The sequence below is a fragment of the Pelobates fuscus genome, chromosome 10 (assembly GCF_036172605.1).
Source record: "Pelobates fuscus isolate aPelFus1 chromosome 10, aPelFus1.pri, whole genome shotgun sequence".
NCBI classification, from domain to species: Eukaryota; Metazoa; Chordata; class Amphibia; order Anura; family Pelobatidae; genus Pelobates; species Pelobates fuscus.
In genome coordinates this window covers 516,831-536,734 of record NC_086326.1, presented here as the reverse complement: position 1 = coordinate 536,734, position 19,904 = coordinate 516,831, and the positions used below count along the sequence as shown (strand labels likewise).

Sequence of the window (19,904 nt, the reverse complement as noted above, 5' to 3'; positions counted from 1 at the left end):
CGGTGGCCATCTTGTTTTGTTGAATGCGTTCAGCGGTGTTTGGTCGTCGAGTGTCTGGAACTATTTTCGGACACTCAAACTCCCGAACACCGCTGAGACTTCCAGGACCACTTAACTTCGCCCAGAATTACACAAATGAGGCGGCATACGGTAAAAGTATTGCACGAACGGGGCGGCACACAACCAGCAAACTCACGAACAATAAAAAGAATAACTGTTCGGTATTTTTAACATACGAAAAGGGGCCGGCCGCACCAGCTGAATGTATGGAACTATTTTGGGCAGGAGCCTCATGTGCGGCCAGACAGGGATGGGACTTTCAGCTATCGCCCGAACCCCTGAACGGATTCGTATGATTTTTGAGTATGTTTGTCCCCTAGTTATGCTTGTTCAGAAACATGTAACTTTTATTGAAATTGGATGTGTAGTTTTGGTGTTATGAAAATTGGGTAGTAAAATTATATTTTTCACTTGGAGATAATTGAGTTGATACAGCAATTAATTCAATTATCTCTCAAGCAGAGGAGAGGAATGTACAGTAATACATGGGAGTGTTTAGCTGTGTAACTGTAAATGATTGGTTGTTAAGTTTGTGTCTTCAGTGCCCAACAAGGTCCACGTGGATGGTAACCTTGTGGGAAAATGTGTATAAAAGAAATGCTTGTGTGCCCATTAAAACAGTTCTGCTTAACCCGCAATACATAGCCTTGTCTCGTTATTGAAGGGAACCTGCATCCAGCTAAATCACTAGCTCTTTTAAAAGCTCTGCCTTCCTCTCTACACTGATCCAGCTGATGGAATATTGGGAATACTCTGCAGCACAGCCTCTTGCCGGGAAAAGGACGTCTCCAACGGCATACACCCCTCTCACTACCTGGGTGGCCATTACATAGCCGTCTAAAGAGTGGCCAGTGGACGTATCTCTAGGCTGTAATGTAAACACTGCATTGACTCTAAAAAAAAACAGTGTTTACTGCAAAAAGCCTGAAGGGAATAATTCTACTCACCAGAACAAATACAATAATCTGTAGTTGTTCTAATGACTATAGTGTCGCTTTAATTTATTCTATAAATATATTCAAAACTCAATAAAAATATAATAAAGCAAGTATAAGTCTGTAGGAAAATGTTATAGAAAACATTATAGACTTGGAAATGAAGTTTGTGATATTCTAGCAAACATGAAAACTAAAATAAATAATATTTATGGGACTGCGGAGAGAGTAGTAAAGTGATGTGCGCCCTATATTAATCTACCAAAAGAAGTTTCATAGGAGATCTTTAAAAAAAACAATTGATTTATTAAAACAGTATAAATATATTAAAAATAGCTCAGCTAATAAAACAGGTTACTGAACATCACAGGAGATTTATCTTTTGAATAAATGGTTTCACAGTAGATATTGTGTCAAAATGTTATCATAGTAAAAGCCAGGCTGATTTTACGTACCTTGCAGAGATATTAAATGACAGAAACCCATCCAGCACAGACAATGTATTTGGGGAATCCAATTCAGTAGAAAATCTGGGTAATACTGAAATCAAAGGGAGAACACAGGAACACATTTTTAAAAAAAATTGCTTATAAGGATTGCCATATGGGGAGATTGATACTTAAACTGCTTATGGGTATTTTTTTTACGAAACATGCATGATGTTATATGGACATACCCTAAAACACTTCCGGTTGCTAAAGAAATCCAGGTGTTAACTGAAAGTCCTGTCTGTTTTCTTTTACAAAAGTCTTTAGTTGCACCCTCCCAGCTATTAGAGAAAAGAAAAAGGTGTCCTGCGCCACTCATTTCTAACACTTGTTCAAATCAGAAAGCAATCCTCCTCATAGTGAAGCAGTGATATCAGTTCTTCTCTGCAAGAAGCGACCTTTAGATTGTAAGCTTATGGACAATCTAGCAAAGTACTTTGCATAAAAGAGCTTTAAAGCAGCTTTGCGATACACACCCTCCAAAGTGAGTATTTTATAAATTTAAAATCTCTATATCTAAACAATGTGTTGAAATTCCAATGCTGTCAAGAGATATACTAAGAGCTATGTAACTATGTAACAAGATAGGGATTACTTTGTCTTAGTATATTCCCTGTGCTTGACAAAATTTGACAAAAGCCAGAGATACCTGCATCCAGTTTTGTCATTTCCTCCAGCTGTCACCAATGACAGCTGTAGGGAACAATGCATTGTCTATGGTGGCTCCCGCGGGATGCTCAAAACGACCTTGGTGTTGTACTTTTGTACTGCACAGACTGCATGAGCTGAAGAGGACCAGCAGGATGACCAAGGAGGCACAGGCTCAGGTAATAAAAACTCACCTTTCCTGCACCACGCAGTCACCATCCAGAGTCTTTGCAAAGTACAATGATAGCAATCATCTTTACAATAAGGATATTATAGGATACAATTTCAACCTGCAAAGAACCTCAGCATGTGTATTTATCCTACATAACTTACAGACCTACTGCTGATTCCAGAATGAAATAAAAGGACTCCTGATGAATAATAATTTGCTTCTCTCAAGCTATTTTACAATTCAAAGTGAAAGGTAGCATGACTACACACGTGTTTGAGAAAGAAGTGGTTAGTTCTCCATTTGATACTGGAGATCATGTTCTTTTAATTGTAATATTTACCATATTCGTCTACATTAAAACTGTGATCAACGTCAGAACCAGAGGATCTCTCAGCTCTTATAAAGTAATTGCCTGGAGCTGCATCATCATTTAATTGGAATTCCATGGACACAACACCTTGATTGGACTCCTGGTTCTTCCACTGAACCAAACGATTTTGTGAAGGGTCCTGCATGGAAAGTGACAGATTGCTATCAATAAGAATTTGATGCAGATGGAACGCAGGTAAATCTCTCTATGCAATTTTACATCATTCGGTGTTCGCTCTAAATGATCTTAAAATGGTGATAATTGTTTATTTATGAAGAAATTTGCTTCATGCTAGAGCAATATTTGGGATTTTGGGATTTTTGTAATGCCTAATTTAGTATGGAGCTAATGAGATTTTATTAAAACCTATATGCTCTATTACATTTTACTTTCATTAATAAAAATGCAGACCTATATAAATCCATTTAATACATATTTGTCATATTTAATACATATTACATGTTACATGTTACATATGTTCCCCAGGTGCACACCTAAAAGGAACGCTTTGCACCCCTAAAGCACGATAGCTGGCTGAAATGCTTTACGTGTGAAGAGTGTGCCCTCTTTTTTTGATTTTACAAAACATGCCGACTTCGATAGAAATTGTCCCTTTTATAAATTAAGGGAACACAACAGCGTTACACAAACCTGTATTTCTAATGCAATAGTGTGCCCCTGTCCATAACTGACATGTCCCCCCGCGAGCATGAAACGGTGAAAAACCCTTTTATCCCTTAGCTCTTTCCAGCACTGAGGCTCCATCTGAGCTGGCTCACCGATAAGGCACCTAATGCACATTAAAGCTTCCCCATAGGAAAGCATTGGATCCATGCATTCACTACGTTAGGGAGCAGGAACTTCCAGCCACTAGAGGTGGACTTAACACTGCCATGTAAACATTGCAGGATTTAGTGGTCAGGGGCATTTGCCTATAATTAACCACTTAAAGGAACACTGTAGGCACTGTAACAACTTAATCTCATTTAAGTTGTTAGAGTGCCTTAAATATTTTCATCCTACTCTTATTTTTCAAATAGTTTTCTTTATGCTTTATGAAGGCTTTGAAGAGCGGCTTTAACCCCTTAAGGACACATGACATGTATGACATGTCATGATTCCCTTTTATTCCAGAAGTTTGGTCCTTAAGGGGTTAAGCCACGCCCCCAAAATAGCCAATTCTGAGAGCCGGGAATGTAACTCATATCAAATCATGCTCTGACGTCAGCACGCATAACTGACGTTAGGTATCATTTTGACCCTAATGCGCGCGCTCCCGCATTATCAGAAATTCGACCCCTATATTAGCATAAGGGAGATTAAAATCTCCCGAATGTCCCCACTCGCAATGCCTTGAGTAGGGGCATATGTACTAAACAGTGAGCTCTCTGGTGAACCCCCACATCTATTAACTAGACCCCCAACCATCTATTAACTAGCGGGGGGGACATAGTGTGCTATGCCCTGCGGGTGGGGTCTCTAAATGACAATGGTGGGGGACCTATTGTCCCCTGCCACAGGCCCCTACCCATGAGTGGCGGGTGGGGGCCCTACATGAAAATAGGGCGTGACCTATTGTCCCCCCTACCCCCACCCATGAGCGGTGGGTGGGGGCCCTAAGATGATACCGGGGGACCTATTATCTCCTCGGCCCCCATGTGTGACCGTTGGGGGCCCAATATTACAATGGGGGGAACCTGTTGTTCCCCCCGGCCCCCACCCATGGGTGCAAGGTGGGGGCTACGTAAAAAATCCAGCCCCCCACAAGGTGACTAGGGGTCCCCAGGCCCCTGGTCACCCCCTCCCTTTAAATAAATTACTACCTACCCCCTCACCCTAGAAATAGAGAGGGGGAAGTAAAAAATCTTAATCCCTGTAAAAAAAAATATATATACTTACCATTAAATGCCTTTTTTTCAGCCCTAAAAAAGGCCAAAAAAAATCCAATATTTCCGTCGAACTTCTAAAATAAAAAAATAACGTGGCGAAAGTCACTTCGCCAATGGGGTTTGGAGGGGACTACTTGCCAGCCTTCTACAATGTGACTATGGTCTCTTGAGAGACCCTTTTTGTGGCTATTGGGACTTTAAACAATGGTGTAACAAAACCCCTGTTTAAGCCGTATATTTGCTGCATGGAACTGAGAACAGAGACTATTCGTTTGTTTGCCTTCACTAAAATGGATCAGTGTGCATTTGGCCATAATCATTCGTTTACCGGATATTCTGTCGAACGAATGACCACCCAGAGCAGGAGTGTGGCACCAATTAACCGGCCATTTTGTTTAGTCAAACGCACTCAGCGGTGTTTGGTCGTCAACCGCGTGGAACTGATTTCGGCTAACTTTTTCCACGAACACCGCTGAACTTCTACCTTCAGTGCGTTCGACTAGAAACATACGAACAAAGCGCTAATTTGTGGGTTTCTTCATACGAACAATCTGCATTCAATAATGGTAGGCACGAACAGTTCCGTTTGTGCATTTTACATCTATTACAACGGGAAGATAGACCGACCGCATAGACTGAAATTGTGGAACTATTTTGGGCAGAGAAATATGCGAGCGGTCGGTCACATCCACCTTTTAATAACTCCCGAACCACTGGTCCAATTCGTGCCATTTTTGGATATGTTGTTCCCCTGAATGGATTGTCTATTAATATCTTATGTGTTGTTTTAAAGTTATGAAAAATGCATTAAAGTATATTTTTTAGCTTGGAGATAATTGAGCTGATATAACGATTAACTCAATTATCTCCTAAGCAGAGGGTAGAAATGTACTGTAATTAATGGGTGTGCTTTTACTGTACAATTGTAACTGATTGGCTGTTGTATTTCCATTATCAGTGACCCACAAGGTCCAGTGCATGTTAACATTCCTGTAAGAACCTGCATAAAAGCAGCTGCTTTGTGGTCATTAAATCAGTTCTGCTTAACCCTTCAAAATGTAGCCTCGTCTCGTTATTGAAAGGGAACCTGCTCAGCATAATCACTAGCGCTTTTAAGAGCTCTGCTTTACTTGGATCCAGCAGATGGGATAGCGCAACTCCACTACAGCACAGCATCTTGCCGGGAAGAAGGACGTCTCCAACGGCTGATACCCCCTCTCCAACTGGGGTAGCCGTTACAAATGGTTCTTCAAACTCCCGAACAGTCTAAGTGGCCGCCATTCGACATTTGAACACATGGTGGCCCTCTTGTTCACATGGACCAAAACCACGAATAGACTTTAGGGGGACTTAGCCGTGAATGCCCTGGAACTATTTTCGGCATGAACACCTCGTGGTTCCCGGTCGGTCCTCCAGCGGAACTTATCTGCAATTCTATGGAACTTTCTGAACCCCTGATCTGGGTGATTTTTGGATATGTTGTTCACCCATATCAGAGCTTTCAGGGGATGATTTATGTGGATATGTTGTATTTTGGGGTACTTATGGTACTTTATAAAAATATGTGTTTTTTTATGCTTGGGGATAATTATGTTAATACATTATCTAACTTAATTGTATCACAAGCAGAGGGGAGGGATTGTGTGCTGTATGTGGGATTGTCAGGCATTGTTACATTGTTTCTATTGGTCTGTACAATTTGTGTCCTGGTGCCCCATCAGGCCTAGTGGGTGTTCCTCTGACCTGAAAAGTTGTATAAAAATCCAACCTGTACCATTAAACTCTCAAATCTTCTTACCCTCAACTCACATCCTCGTCTCGTGTTGTAGGAATAGCTATAATCACTACAGGGATTGCTATAATCATTATACTCCCTTGGATTCTACTAGCTCTTGAAGAGCTCTACGGCTGATCTTGCTATACTCTCCTGGAGCAGAGAGTTACCCACTGGAACCTGGAGCCTTGTCGTAGGTCCAGGGTGGGTAGAAGAGCTCAAGCTGCGCGGTGCCCTCGCTGGGTGAAGATGGATTAATTTTGTAGCGTTGAGATTTTGTTTTTGCGTTCGGTGTGACGGACCCTCCGCCAATGGGTGCTCCCAAGGACCTTCAGCTTGGTTTGGGTCAAGATGGATTAATTTTGTAGCGTTGAGATTTTTTTTTGCGTTCGGTGTGACGGACCCTCCAAGCTGAAGGTCCTTGGGAGCACCCATTGGCGGAGGGTCCGTCACACCGAATGCAAAAAAAAAATCTCAACGCTACAAAATTAATCCATCTTGACCCAAACCAAGCTGAAGGTCCTTGGGAGCACCCATTGGCGGAGGGTCCGTCACACCGAACGCAAAAAAAAATCTCAACGCTACAAAATTAATCCATCTTCACCCAGCGAGGGCACCGTGCAGCTTGAGCTCTGCAAGGCGGGGTACGGCTTATAAAGCCTTCCCACACCCTGCAATTTGACTCAGAGCATCTGCTAGGACTCAGAGCATGTGATTGGGTACTTGTAAGGCTCAATATTCACCTATCAGAGCACTCTTATTGCTTGACTTGGAATCCAACCAATCAGAGTGCTCTGAGTAATTTTACATAGCATGGGAAAGTTGTTTGGAATTTTCCCATGCTGTGTGAAATGACACAGAACACTCTGGTTGGTTGGATTCCAAGCCAATCAGAGTGTTGTTTTCAGAGTGTTGTTTTCACGTAGCTTATGGGTGGGGGCTGGGGGAACAATAGGTTCCACCCCATTGTAATTTTGGGCTCCCATCCGCCGCACATGGGCAGGGGCCAGGTGGACAATAGGTCCCCCGTATCATCTTAGGGCCCTCACCAGACGCTCATGGTTGAGGGCCCTAAGATGATACGGGGGACCTATTGTCATGGCGGGGGCCTAATGCAATTTTGGGCCCCCACCTGCCGCACATGAGCAGGGGCCAGGTGGACAATAGGTCCCTCATATCATCTTAGGGCCCTCACCCGCCGCTCATGGGTGAGGGCCGGGGGAGAAGGGACAATAGGTCCGCCTGAAATGTAATTTTGGGCCCCCACACACCGCTCATGGATGTGGGCCGAGGGGGAGGACCCATGTCCCTACCTTATTGTCACTAGAGCCCCCACCCACTAGGTACCTACCTACCTCCCTGTAATAAATCTAAAACCCTGTAAAAAAAATATAATTATACTTACCAAAAATCTCGCCACTAGAAAATAATCCATCTTCACCCAGCAAAGGCACCGTGCAGACTGAGCTCCGCTTATAAAGCCTTCCCACGCCCTGCAATTTGACTCAGAGCATCTAGCCCCTCTTATATCTCTTCACAGATCCATTGGTATGCCCCTTCTCAGTCTCCCCGCTTTGCCTATGACCTTCTCCTATCCACTACTCACACCCATACGGCCAACTCACGCTTTCAGGACTTCTCGCAGACGGCTCCCTTCCTATGGAATAGCCTGCCTACCGCCATTAGACTCTCCCTAGTCTGCAATCGTTTAAGAAGTGCCTTAAAACCCTTCTCTTTGGGAAAGCATATGGCTTCCCAGAGTAACCTCTACCTCACATACCTGTCTCTTGCTCTCTCCTGAAGGGCAGCACTCTACTCTCTCCTCCAGCTCGCTCTGCTTCACTCCCACCTTATTTGATTGCTATTTCCTGTCCTAATGTGTTTTATATCCCACCTCATATAGACTGTAAGCTCGTTTCAGCAGGGCCCTCTTCAACCTATCGTTTCTGTACGCTGGGTAATTTGACTCATAACTCTCAGATTGGTAGATTAAGTCAGTGTTTCCCAACCCAGTCCTCAAGGCACACCTACCAGTCCAGGATTTAAGGATTACCCAGTTTTGTCTAAGGTGTTTTTTCTTTTTTTTCTAAAAACACCTTAGACAAAACTGGGTAATCCTTAAATCCTGGACTGGTAGGTGTGCCTTGAGGACTGGGTTGGGAAACACTGGATTAAGTAACCAATCAGAGTGTTATGAGTCAAATTACACAGCGTGGGAAAATTCCAAAGAACTTTCCCACACTGTGTAAAATGACACAGAGCACTCGTATTGGTGGATTTCAAACCAACCAATCAGAGTGCTGTGACAGGTAAATGTAGAGACTTACCAATCAGAGTGCTCTGAGCCTAATTACAGGATGGGGCAAGGCTTTATAAGCCTTCCCCCGCCCTGCAGAGCTCAGTCTGCGCAGAGCCCTCGCCGGGTGAAGATGGATTATTTTTTTTAATTATTTTAATTTTTTTAATTGTGTCGGATTTTGTATTTGGCCTTTTTTGGGGGCTGAAAAAAGAAGATTTTAGAAGAAAGAAAACATTGAATGGTAAGTTTTTTTTTTTTTTTTACAGGTACTTAGTTAAAGGTCCCTCATTATTTTTAGGGTGAGGGGGGTAGGTAGGGGGTTAATTTTTTTGGGGGGGGAGGGGTTGACTAGGGGTTTGGGGACCCCTAGTCACCTGGGGGGGGTTTAGGGCCCCCACCCACCGCTTAGGGGTGGGGGCCAGGGGGGAGGACATTAGGTCTCCCCCCTTATTAGTATTTAGGGCCCCCACCCACAGCTTAGGGGTGGGGGCCAGGGGGGAGGACCTTAGGTCCCCCCCTTATTAGTATCTAGGGCCCCCACCCACCGCTCAGGGGGGAGGACATTACGTCCCCCCCTTATTCCAATTTAGGGCCCGCACCCGCCGCTCAGGTCCCCCCTCCTTATTAGTATTTAGGGCCCCCACCCACCGCTCAGTCGTGGGGGCCAGGGGGGAGGACATTAGGTCCCCCCTTATTCTGATTTAGGGCCCCCACCCGCCGCTCAAGGGTGGGGGCCTGGGGGGAGGACAATAGGCCCCCCCATTATTTTACATTAGGGCCCCCACCCTCCGCTCAGGGGTGGGGGCCAGGGGGTCAATAGGTCGCGTGTGGGGGCTCGGGAGGGGGTACCTTTTTTTTAACAGTGAGCAGCTCACTGTTTAATAGACATGCCCTTACTCGGTATAACTAGTAGGGGCATAATTTACTAATACTAGGTAATCTTTACTTAGTATTAGTAAATTTGGCTGAAAGACCAATTTAGGTCTTTCAGCCTATTAGTAGATAGCTCCCTAATACCGTGGGCAGGGGCGTATTAGCCGCGAGGCAAACAAGGCATTTGCCTTGGGCGGCATTTTCCAGTGGGCGGCAAAAAAAGCTGCCCCCAAACGCCCAGGGCAAATGTCTTGTTAGCCTTGCGGCTAACTGACATGCCGGATGGGCTGGCTGCTAGGCGCAGGCGATGCTGGCAAGGGAGCACTTTCCCCTGAGCTCCCTCGCCAGCGCCGGGAAAGTGCTCCCTTGCCAGCGCCGCCCGCGCCTAGCAGCCAGCCCATCAGCCCGACCGGCAGCCCCAGGTAAAGGGAGAACCTCCCCCCTCCCCCCCAGCATTCCTTAAGGTAAGGAGGCTGGGGGGGGTTAATAAATAAAATTTGAAAAGTGAGTGTTAATGTGAGTGAGTGTGTTTGCTAGTGTGTGTGTGTCTGTTATTGTGTGTCTCTTAGTGTGTGTGTCTGTCTGTTAGTGTCTGTCTGTTAGTGTCTGTCTCTTACTGTGTGTGTCTGTCTCTTAGTGTCTGTATGTTAGTGTGTGTGTCTGTCTGTCTGTTAGTGTGTCTGTTAGTGTGTCTGTTAGTGTGTGTGTGTGTGTGTCTGTTAGTGAGTGTGAGTGTGTTTGCCTGTTAGTGAGTGAGTGTCTGTTAGTGAGTGTGAGTGTCTGTTAGTGAGTATGTGTTTCTGTCAGTGAATGTGTGTGTGTATTTAGAATGCGGGGCAGCGGGGAAGGGTTGGGTGGGGGTGGCGCGTGGGGGTGGCGCGTGGGGGGAGGGGGTGCCTGAGTTTTGTCCTGCCTAGGGCAGCACAAAACCAGGATACACCACTGACCGTGGGAATTAGGGAGTTATCTACTTATTCATTCCTGTCATTACATGACTGGCTAAGTAACTTACATTTTATATGAATGTATGTTACTTGATTGTTGTAAGTGTTGCAAATGCTTACAGCTGAATCCTGGCTATGTTAGTATACTTTTTATTTAAAATTGTTGTTACAAACTGCCATTTGTAACTGGCCCTTTAAATGACAAATTGCCCTGCTTCTCTGGGTTGTGGAGAAGGCTATTTGCCAGCCTCCTTCTTCATGGCTATGGCCCCTGGGAGATTGTGCCCCTGAAAACTTATGGACTTTTATTGGGTGTGTATGGCCCTTTAAGAACCGTCTCGGGACATATTGTGACGTTGGTGAACAATGCCCCGTTAAGACTATGTCCCTGTAAAATAACTTGTTCCTGGCTTTCTCCCACTTGGTTCAGTAAATGGGGCTTACTGAACCAAGTATCACACAGGCGGACAACCCAGAAGTGGAAGTGTGCCATCAATTTACCTCCCAGGCTGGGAGCCTGCTGTAGGTAAATTGCCGACCGCTGGGTGGCTGCCGTTCGCGCAAACCAACACGTGGCGGCGGCCATCTTTGTTCATTCGAACGAGGTCAGCGGTGTGTGCAGCCAAATTCATGGAACTACACATTTCACCGAACACCGCTGACCATTACCTTCTCCTACACTGAATTTTTAGCTGCAGAGACGAAGTCCCGTTCGGCAATTCGAACGCATGTCATAAAATTGACCGGCCGCACAGCCCAAATCTATGGAACTGTTTTGGGCAGGAAAATGTGCTTGCGGTTGGTCATAAAGGACTTCTGTCTAACTTTTTATCCACTGAATGGATTTGTGTGATTTTTGGTGTTGTTATATTTAAAGTATGCTGATTCTGAAGATCTTTATGAAGATTGGACGTATATTTTTAAAGTTACAGTGTATGTATAAAAACTGTATTTTTCCTGCCCGTGATAATTATGTTAACCCATTGTGTACCATAATTATATCACAGACAGAGGGGGAGGATTTTGTATGTAATTGCGGGAGTGTTTTCTGTAATGTACGTGTGTTATTGGCTGTTCTGTAAAACCCTGTGGGTGGTCCTATGTAAGGAAAACCTGCATAAAAGAAAGTCCTTTGGGTGCCAATAAAACAGAATGACTTGACCCTCTAACTTGCAGCCTTGACTCATGTTTGTAGGGGACAGCTATAATCACTACAGGGATTGCTATGCTCTTCATACTCCCTTAGCTACTGAGCTCTTGTAAGAGCTCTTGTTCCTGATCCTGCTTCGCTCTACAGAAGGAAGAGGTTCACCTACTGGAACCTGGAGCCTGGTCGTAGGTCCAAGGTGGATAGCAGACGGCAAGATCCTAGCCCAGCAGCGGCGGTTCGTAGAGTCTGCAGTACTTATGGTGTCTACGCAGTAGTTATGGTGTCTTCAGTGCTGATGGTCCTTTGGTGAGCGCTAGGAGCATCCTTTTCTATGGTCCAACTTCCAGCCAGCCTAGAGGCAACCGTAACAATTGTATACAATGTAACATTCTTCTTCTTTCACTGGGTAAGTATATTAGTACTTAGGCAATACTGTGCTTCAGAACTTCGGCACTTTGGCACTTTGACACTTCGGAACTTCGGCAACTTCGGAACTTCGGCACTTCAACACTTCGGAACTTCGACAATTCGGAAATTCGGTAATTTCGGAAATTCGGACATTCGCAAGTACCCGAATGTCCGAATTGCCCGTAATTCATCCGAATTCATATTCGGACCGAAACGAATTGCACATGTCTAATAATTATTGTTCCCATTGGTTTATGTTCCTTGTGTACCTGTGTTCCATCAGGTCCAGGGGGTGTGCCACTGGCCTGAAAATCTGTATAAAAGAAATGCAAGTTGCTCAATAAGCCAGACCTTCTTACCCTCAACTCGCAGCCTCGTCTTGTGTTGTAGGGAACAGCTATGACTGCTATATCACTGCCAGCTCTTGTAAGAGCTCTCTTCAGCTATACTAGCTCTCCAGGATAGCAGGTTGGGACTTTGCAGCACTCTCCATCTATGGGAAGAAGGATGTCCAGACGGTTGATACCCTCACTCTATAGGGGTAACCGTCACACTGACTATTCCTCTGCATAATCCATCACTGCTGGGAGGCCGTGACATTGGTCTATTGATGGATCCGACGTGGCTTCAATCAAACGTTGGTTTGTGAGTGCACTCTATTCACTCTTAATATTATAGGTATATGTACAATACTATTCTATGTATTTTATTTTTACTGTACATATTTTGTGTTTTTTATCTTGTGGATATGGAGGAGCCTTTTTTTATCAGCAGTAGGTGAGTAAAATGGGTAACTTTATTTGTTTATATCCCCTCATTGTGTTGTTTTCCACTGTGTTTAGAGGGCGTTTGAGGTTTTTTTTTTTTTTTTTTAATTTCACATCGTAGTCCAGTTAATCACGGATAATCGCAGCTTACATGAATAATGCTCTATATATCATTGAGTTTCTGTACATAACAGGTTATAAAATATCAAGAACTATAATTCTTATAAAAATAATGCATCACATTATCAGACATACAGATAATTAATATAATAATTGTTCACATTAAAAATTCTAAAACATTTCTTACGGTACCTGTAAGTAGACAACAGGATACTGAAAAAGAAACAAAGAAAGACGTGTATTATGGTTTTGCAATTTGTTACATCCACGTCCCTTACACCCAACTATAGCAGTAAACACTGTTTACTTATTTCTGTCATAATTCATCTAAAGACATGTAAAGAAAGGAGGTTGTTGAGTTCTACTGCTCCATTATTAGACCTTGACTTGACTACTTCACCATGAGCTGGCTACTTGATCTACAGATTGACAGTGCATGCGAACAGGCTTCATTCAGAAATGAACCCAGCCATTCACCTTGTCATGACAGAGAGAAGACAAACATTGTCGCAGTGAATGACCTTATTTAACAGGACTCAAGGCAAGTGTCTGTGTACATCCTCACAGGCCACTACCTCTCAATTTCATTCTTCTTTGTATGCATTAAAGACCATTTAATTCCTCCTTAGGGCTCCAATGGACAGTCTCCCTCCATGGCAATCCTATTACTTCTCCTCTCTACCAATTCACCATCTCCCTATCCATCTGTCAGTCCTTTGTATTAAACAATTCCTTCCAAATTTCCTTTATTGACCCACATGCTAAAACACCCTATTCTCCTCTCATATTAGTTAGTCTTACCAATCCACCACTCCCTGTGTAAGATTCCTGCTGAACCTCCCAACTAACTTCACTAACCTTTTCTTCATTTATCATAGTTCCAGTACATCCCTATTTTCCTTTATACCCTCACTGCCAAGGCTATATTGGCACTGTTGCCTTCTCCTCACTCCTCTCCTCTCCTCAAATGTGCCACTTCCCATCTATCCTCTCCTCACTCTGTCCTTCACCCTCAACATAGAGCCTCATCTCATGCTTGGAGGGAACAGCTATATTCACTACTCTGGGGATTGCTATGTGATGAACAGAACCTTGCCACAGGCTTTTGGAGGAGCCTGCTTGCCAGCCGCCTGCCCCAGGACTATGGCTCCTGCAATAGACCTGGCTAAAATACTTTTAAAAGACTGTCCGTGCAATTGGAATTATATGGTTCGGTTACCGAACAACCGCACGAACCAGAGACCACCCTGGAGCTTGTTAACACCTATTAACAACTTATTAACAACTTATTAAGAACCATAGTGTTCTAATTGTTCGTCTGGGTGGCCTCAATTCCTATGGACAACCACGAGGTGGCGGCCATCTTGTTCGCATGAATGCAGGCAACGGTTTGGACATGAATCTCATAAAACTAGAATCGGACACAGAAACTCCCGAACACCGCTGGACTTCCATCATCGACAGAATTCGGTTCTAAACAACTTAGAAGGGGACTGTTCGGTGGAATTGTTCATCTGGATGATGGGAACAAGCTCCAGGGTAAGACTATTGACTCTGTTCAGTAATTTGTTTGTTTTCAAACTACCGAACTAGACGGACTGCAAAACCTGATTCTCTGGAACTGTTTTGGGCATGGGACCATGCCTGCGGTCAGTCAAATAAATGACTTCCATGAAATTCCTGAACCCCATAACTGATCTGGGTGATTTTTGGATATGTTGGTCACCCAGATCAGGGCTATCAGGGGATGTAACTTGTGGGGTTGCATGTGTTTTTGGGGTACTTTTGGGGTGTTTGCGAAAAAAATGTGTTTTTCTATACTTGGAGATAATTAGATTATATTAGTGCAGTTCCTGATCCAATTATCTCCCAGGCACAGAGGAGGGATTATCTGTTTATGTATAGGAGTGTTGTGGATCTGAGAGCCAAAGTAATTGTGTGTTTGGTTCTGCTGTGGTTTACTCTCAGGTCCAGGGGGGAGTGCCGCTTGCATGGGGATTGTCATAAAAGGCCAAGTGTGGTCCCATAAAAATCAGTTTACTTCACCCTCAACACGCATCCTCGTCTTGTGTTTGTAGGGAACAGCTATACCAGCTATACCTGCTTCATATTGCCATACTGGCTATAATCACTGGAGTAAGAGCTACACTGCTATACCTGCTATATTCTCTGGAGTAGGAGAGGCCTTCTCACTGGGAGCTGGATCCAGGAGTTTGGTCCAGGGTGGGAAGGGACAGTGAGGCCCCAGTGAAGCTGCGGCGGCTAAGGGGCTACGGTGCTTATGTTGTCCAGTGTGGTGCTTATGGTACTCAGCGTCAGCTAGGAATCATCGATTGGCAGGGGCACCCAGTCGGGGTGCCAGGTGGTCCGTCACGTGCTATAAGCACTATACTCCCTTGGAGTATCCTCTCCTCACTTGGGGACATTACACTTCTATCATCTCCTCAATCTGGGACATTTCCCCTCTATCATCTCCTCACTCTGTGCCATGTTCCCTCTATCCTCTTCTCACTCTGTGCCATTTCCCCTCTCTCCTCTCCTCACTCTGTGCCATTTCCCCTTCTATCCTCTCCTCACTCTGTGCCATTATCACTCTATCATCTCCACACTGTGTGCCATTTTCCCTGTATCCACTCTATCCTCTCCTCACTTTGTGCCATTTCCCCTCTATCATCTCCTCACTCTGTGCCATTGCCCCTCTATCCTCTCCTCACTCTGTGCCATTTTATTTCTATCATCTCTGTAACAACCTCCTACCATGTTGCCTGGGAACCTCTACCTTTTGTTTTCCTGCCATCATCCACATTGCCCTGTACCTAAGAACAAAGACTGAGTCTGGCCCTTTAACTGTTTTGTGCAAAGGATTAGTACATTTGATATGGCACTTCAGATACAGCTGAAGTAGTCAAAATGGCCGCCATTAGACAATCGAACACGTGGCGACGGCCATTTTAATTCAGTCAAACGTGGTCAGCAGTGTGCCGTCAAATCCCTGGAACGGAAATCGGCCACAAATTTGAATGAACACCGCTGACCTGTACCTTCCCCTACCCCTCGACACCGCGGCTGGAGACAAAGTCCCGTTCGAAGATTCGAACGCACGTTCAAATTGGATTTTGTCATCTTTTTAGTGTAAAATAGACCTCCACTTAGCTAACGAACACAGCTGAAACGTAACCCCGTTTTCACTTCGACAGAAGTCGAAGTGCGTGCGACTATTAGAACGCCGCATTCGGATGGGACTTTGTTAATTTTCAGCGCAGAAATAGACCGACCGTACAACCTGTATCTGTGGAACTGTTTTGGGCATGCAAAGAGACTTTTTAATATTTCTGGAGCCCGTGAACGTATTTGTACGAATTTTGAATATGTTTATCCCCAAGTTGTGTTGTTCATAAAAATATAAGTTTTATTCCTGTAAGATGAAAAATCAGAAAGTTATAAAAATGCATAAAAAGTATAAGTTTAAGCTTGGAGATAATTGAGTAGATACAGTAAGAAACTCAATTATCTCCCAAGCAGAGGGGAGGGAATCTCGGGGTTGTAACCATTGTCTGATTGGTTAATGTCTAATTGTTTGTGGGTGTCTCCCTTGCATGGGAGCGCCACATAAAAGGAGAGTACCTGTCATTAAAACCTCAGTTCTACTTTACCCTTCAAAACATGGCTTTGTCTCGTTCTTGAAAGGGAATCTGCTCAGCTAATCACTAGCTCTTTTAAGAGTTCTACCTCTCCTTCTCTACTTGGATCCTGCTGATAGAAAGAAGGCTACTCCATTACTGCACAGCATCTTGCCGGAAAGAAGGACGTCTCCAACGGCTGATACCCCCTCTCCACTGGGGTAGCCGTTACATTGGTGGCAGCGGCGGGATGGTCCTTTCATCCACAGAGCAAGCGCTGAATGGAGAACCAATATGCCAAACTGAAGAGACCTACGCTGAAGGATCTACTGGAAAGCCAAGGGCGGAGTGCCAGTAACAGACCACGGAGATAGCTGATCGCTGATCTGCTAGAGCTGGACGAGATGGATCAGTCCATGGAAGCCACCAAACGGAGTTTCCGGCTAGCCTCATCATCCAGGAGAGGCTAGCTATGCATCCGTCCCCATCCGAGGAAAGGATTGACCGGACTTTCCATGAAGTCAAAGCAGAGATTGAAAAGAGGAGGGAATACAATATACAAATGGTAAGGGCACAACAGCCTGTTATATCCACAGTTTCTACCCCTCCTCCAACCACAGCTGCCAAGAAGGTCCCATTTGCTGCATTTAAAACCTTTGTGGAAAGCGAAGATGAGATCGACGGGTACCTGGCGGATTTTGAAAGACAATGCTCCCTACACCAGGTACCCCCGGAACAATGGGTCACCATTCTGTCTGGTAAGCTGACCGGAAAAGCCAACGAAGCCTTTTGGGCTCTTACCCCAGAGGATATACAACAATATCAGCTGGTTAAGGATGCACTTCTCACCAGGTATGCTGTGACCCCAGAGACTTACCGTTGCCGCTTCCGGGAGTCCAAGAAAATGGCTGTGGACTCCCACATGGAATGGGCTTGCCGGCTACGAGTGGCATTTTACTGGGTCAAAGGTTGCCACGCCAACACCGGGGAGGAAGTGTTACAGCTGTTCCTGATGGAGCATTTTTTTCAGGACTTATCTGACAATTTACAGGACTGGGTACGAGACCGCCGTCCCCTCACCTTAAATGATGCGTCTCGCTTGGCGGATGAGTACGCCAAAACTAGAAAGGTGAGCCAACGCACTCTCCGACAACCTAACCATGTGGAGCACCGTACCCCAGCCCCAGTTCCTCGTTCAGAGTTCCGTGCTCCCGGTCTAGCAACTACCCTCGAGATCTATCCAAGACCACTTGTCATTGGTGCAGCAATACTGGACACATTGCCCGCTTCTGCCCTTTGGGATCATCCGCTACTAACTGGAGGCGCCCCTCACCCAACGATGAGCCCACAACACCTCGTACCTCCGCTGTCCATTGCCTGGAGACCGAGCTGGGGCCAGAGGAATGCCTGGGCATCCTGTATGAAGTGGACCCTATACAAGCCGCATCCCCAGATAACCGTCAGCATCACCGCCAAGAGGTACAAGTGAATGGCCATATAGCCCAAGGCCTGAGGGACACAGGCACTACCATCACCCTGATGCAAAGGCATTTAGTTAAACCAGAACACCTGTCCAACCGCAGCATCGCTGTACGTGTTGCTGGAGGAGCTGTCTTTCACCTCCCCACTGCCCGAGTGCACCTGGACTGGGGAGTAGGATCTGGAAGAACCATTGTGGGGATCATGGACAACTTGACTGCAGAAGTCGTGTTGGGCAACGATATTGGCCCTCTGGCTTCCGCCTACTTACCCAGTAACCCTGCTGCTGCTTGCCCAGTGACCACTCGATCACAGACCCGTGTCGCAGAGGACCCTACACCAAAATGGGAGACCCAGGTAAGAACCTCACCGACCCTTGCCCGGACCATAGTTAATAGACCCTTAGCTTGGGATACACCATAGGAGTTTGGGAGGGAAACCAGAGAGGGCCCATTCCTCCAAAAGTACCAGGAGAAAGCCTAGCGTGGGGGGGATGAGCATGACCGTTTTATATGGGATAATGACAGACTGTATAGGTTGACGGAAGCTAGGAAGAGAGGTTGTGCCCCTTCGCAGAAGCACCAACTAGTGGTACCCAGGAAGTACCGGTTGGAGCTTCTCCAAATCGGACACGATATTCCCTTTGCAGGACTCCTGGGTGGTAACCGTACAACCTACAGGATTACCCAGACCTTCTTTTGGCCGGGGATCTCTAAGGATGTGCGACGTTACTGCAGCACGTGTGACGTTTGCCAGCAAGTAGGGAAAAGAGGGGACCACCCAAAGGCCCGACTGTCACCCATGCTGGTGATCGAGGAACCTTTTAGCAGGGTGGCAGTCTATCTAGTGGGCCCCCTACCCAACCACAGTCCATCAGGTAAGAAATATATTCTTACCGTGGTGGACTATGCTACCCGCTACCCGGAAGCCGTCGCTCTGACGTATATCCAGGCTGATACTGTCGCCAGTGCCTTGGTCGGGATATTCACTAGAGTGGGGTTTCCGCAGGAAATACTGTCTGACAGGGGGACTCAGTTTACCGCAGACCTCACCCAACAATTATGGAAGGTCTGCGGTATCAAACCCCTACTCAGCTCACCTTACCACCCCCAAGCTAACGGTCTCTGTGAGCATTTTAATGGTACCCTAAAACAGTTACTGCGGACCTTTACAGACGACTACAGAGACTGGGAGTGATTCCTGCTGCACCTCTTGTTCGTATATCGAGAGGTGCCCCCGGAATTCACTGGGTTCTCCCCTTTCGAATTGCTCTATGGAAGAAGGGTCAGAGGACCCCTCGACCTTATTCGGGAGCACTGGGAAGGGGAGATGGACCATGAGGATGTCCCCATTGTGCCATACGTTCTGGAGATGCAATTGGCCCGGATGGCACAAGACCATCTCCAGGGTTGACAGAAACGATGGTACGACCGGGGTGCCCGACAGCAATCGTTCCAGGTGGGACAGAAGGTCCTGGTGCTTAGGTCAGTCAAAGGGAATAAGCTCCAGGCCTCCTGGCAGGGCCCTTACAAGGTGGTGGTGCAAATCTGCAACACCACCTATGTGATTGCCAGCAATAAGGATGAAAGGATTCAGAAATCCTTCCATGTTAATCTCTTGAAGGAGTATCAGGAGAGGCCGGAAGATATTGCGGCCATATGTATCCCCACTACAGACGACCCTGACAGTCTATCCCAGATTTCCTAGCTCGCCCAGTGCACGGTAGCCTACTCAGTACCTTCCAACAAGGGGAGCACTTAAATCCCGCAGAAAAGGGCCAACTTAGGCAGCTGCTAACGGAAAAAGAATCAACTTTTTCCCAAAATCCAGGGTACACAACACTAGCGACCCACCACATTGAGACCCCGGGACAAGCACCTCTTAGACAACCCCCTACCGAATCCCCGA

General features: G+C 45.7%; 1 protein-coding gene across 1 annotated transcript in view; it reads right to left on the bottom strand.

The window, feature by feature from the left end:
• Window positions 1–19,904, bottom strand: part of LOC134575542 (ovostatin-like) — a 279,761-nt gene that overhangs the window by 203,593 nt on the left and 56,264 nt on the right. Inside the window, exons 5-7 of the mRNA XM_063434840.1 lie at window positions 13,090–13,110; window positions 2,644–2,812; window positions 1,451–1,535 (exon numbers count right to left, since the gene is read on the bottom strand). Of these exons, the coding sequence (XP_063290910.1) occupies window positions 1,451–1,535; window positions 2,644–2,812; window positions 13,090–13,110 (275 nt within the window). The remainder of the gene's footprint in view (window positions 1–1,450; window positions 1,536–2,643; window positions 2,813–13,089; window positions 13,111–19,904) is intronic.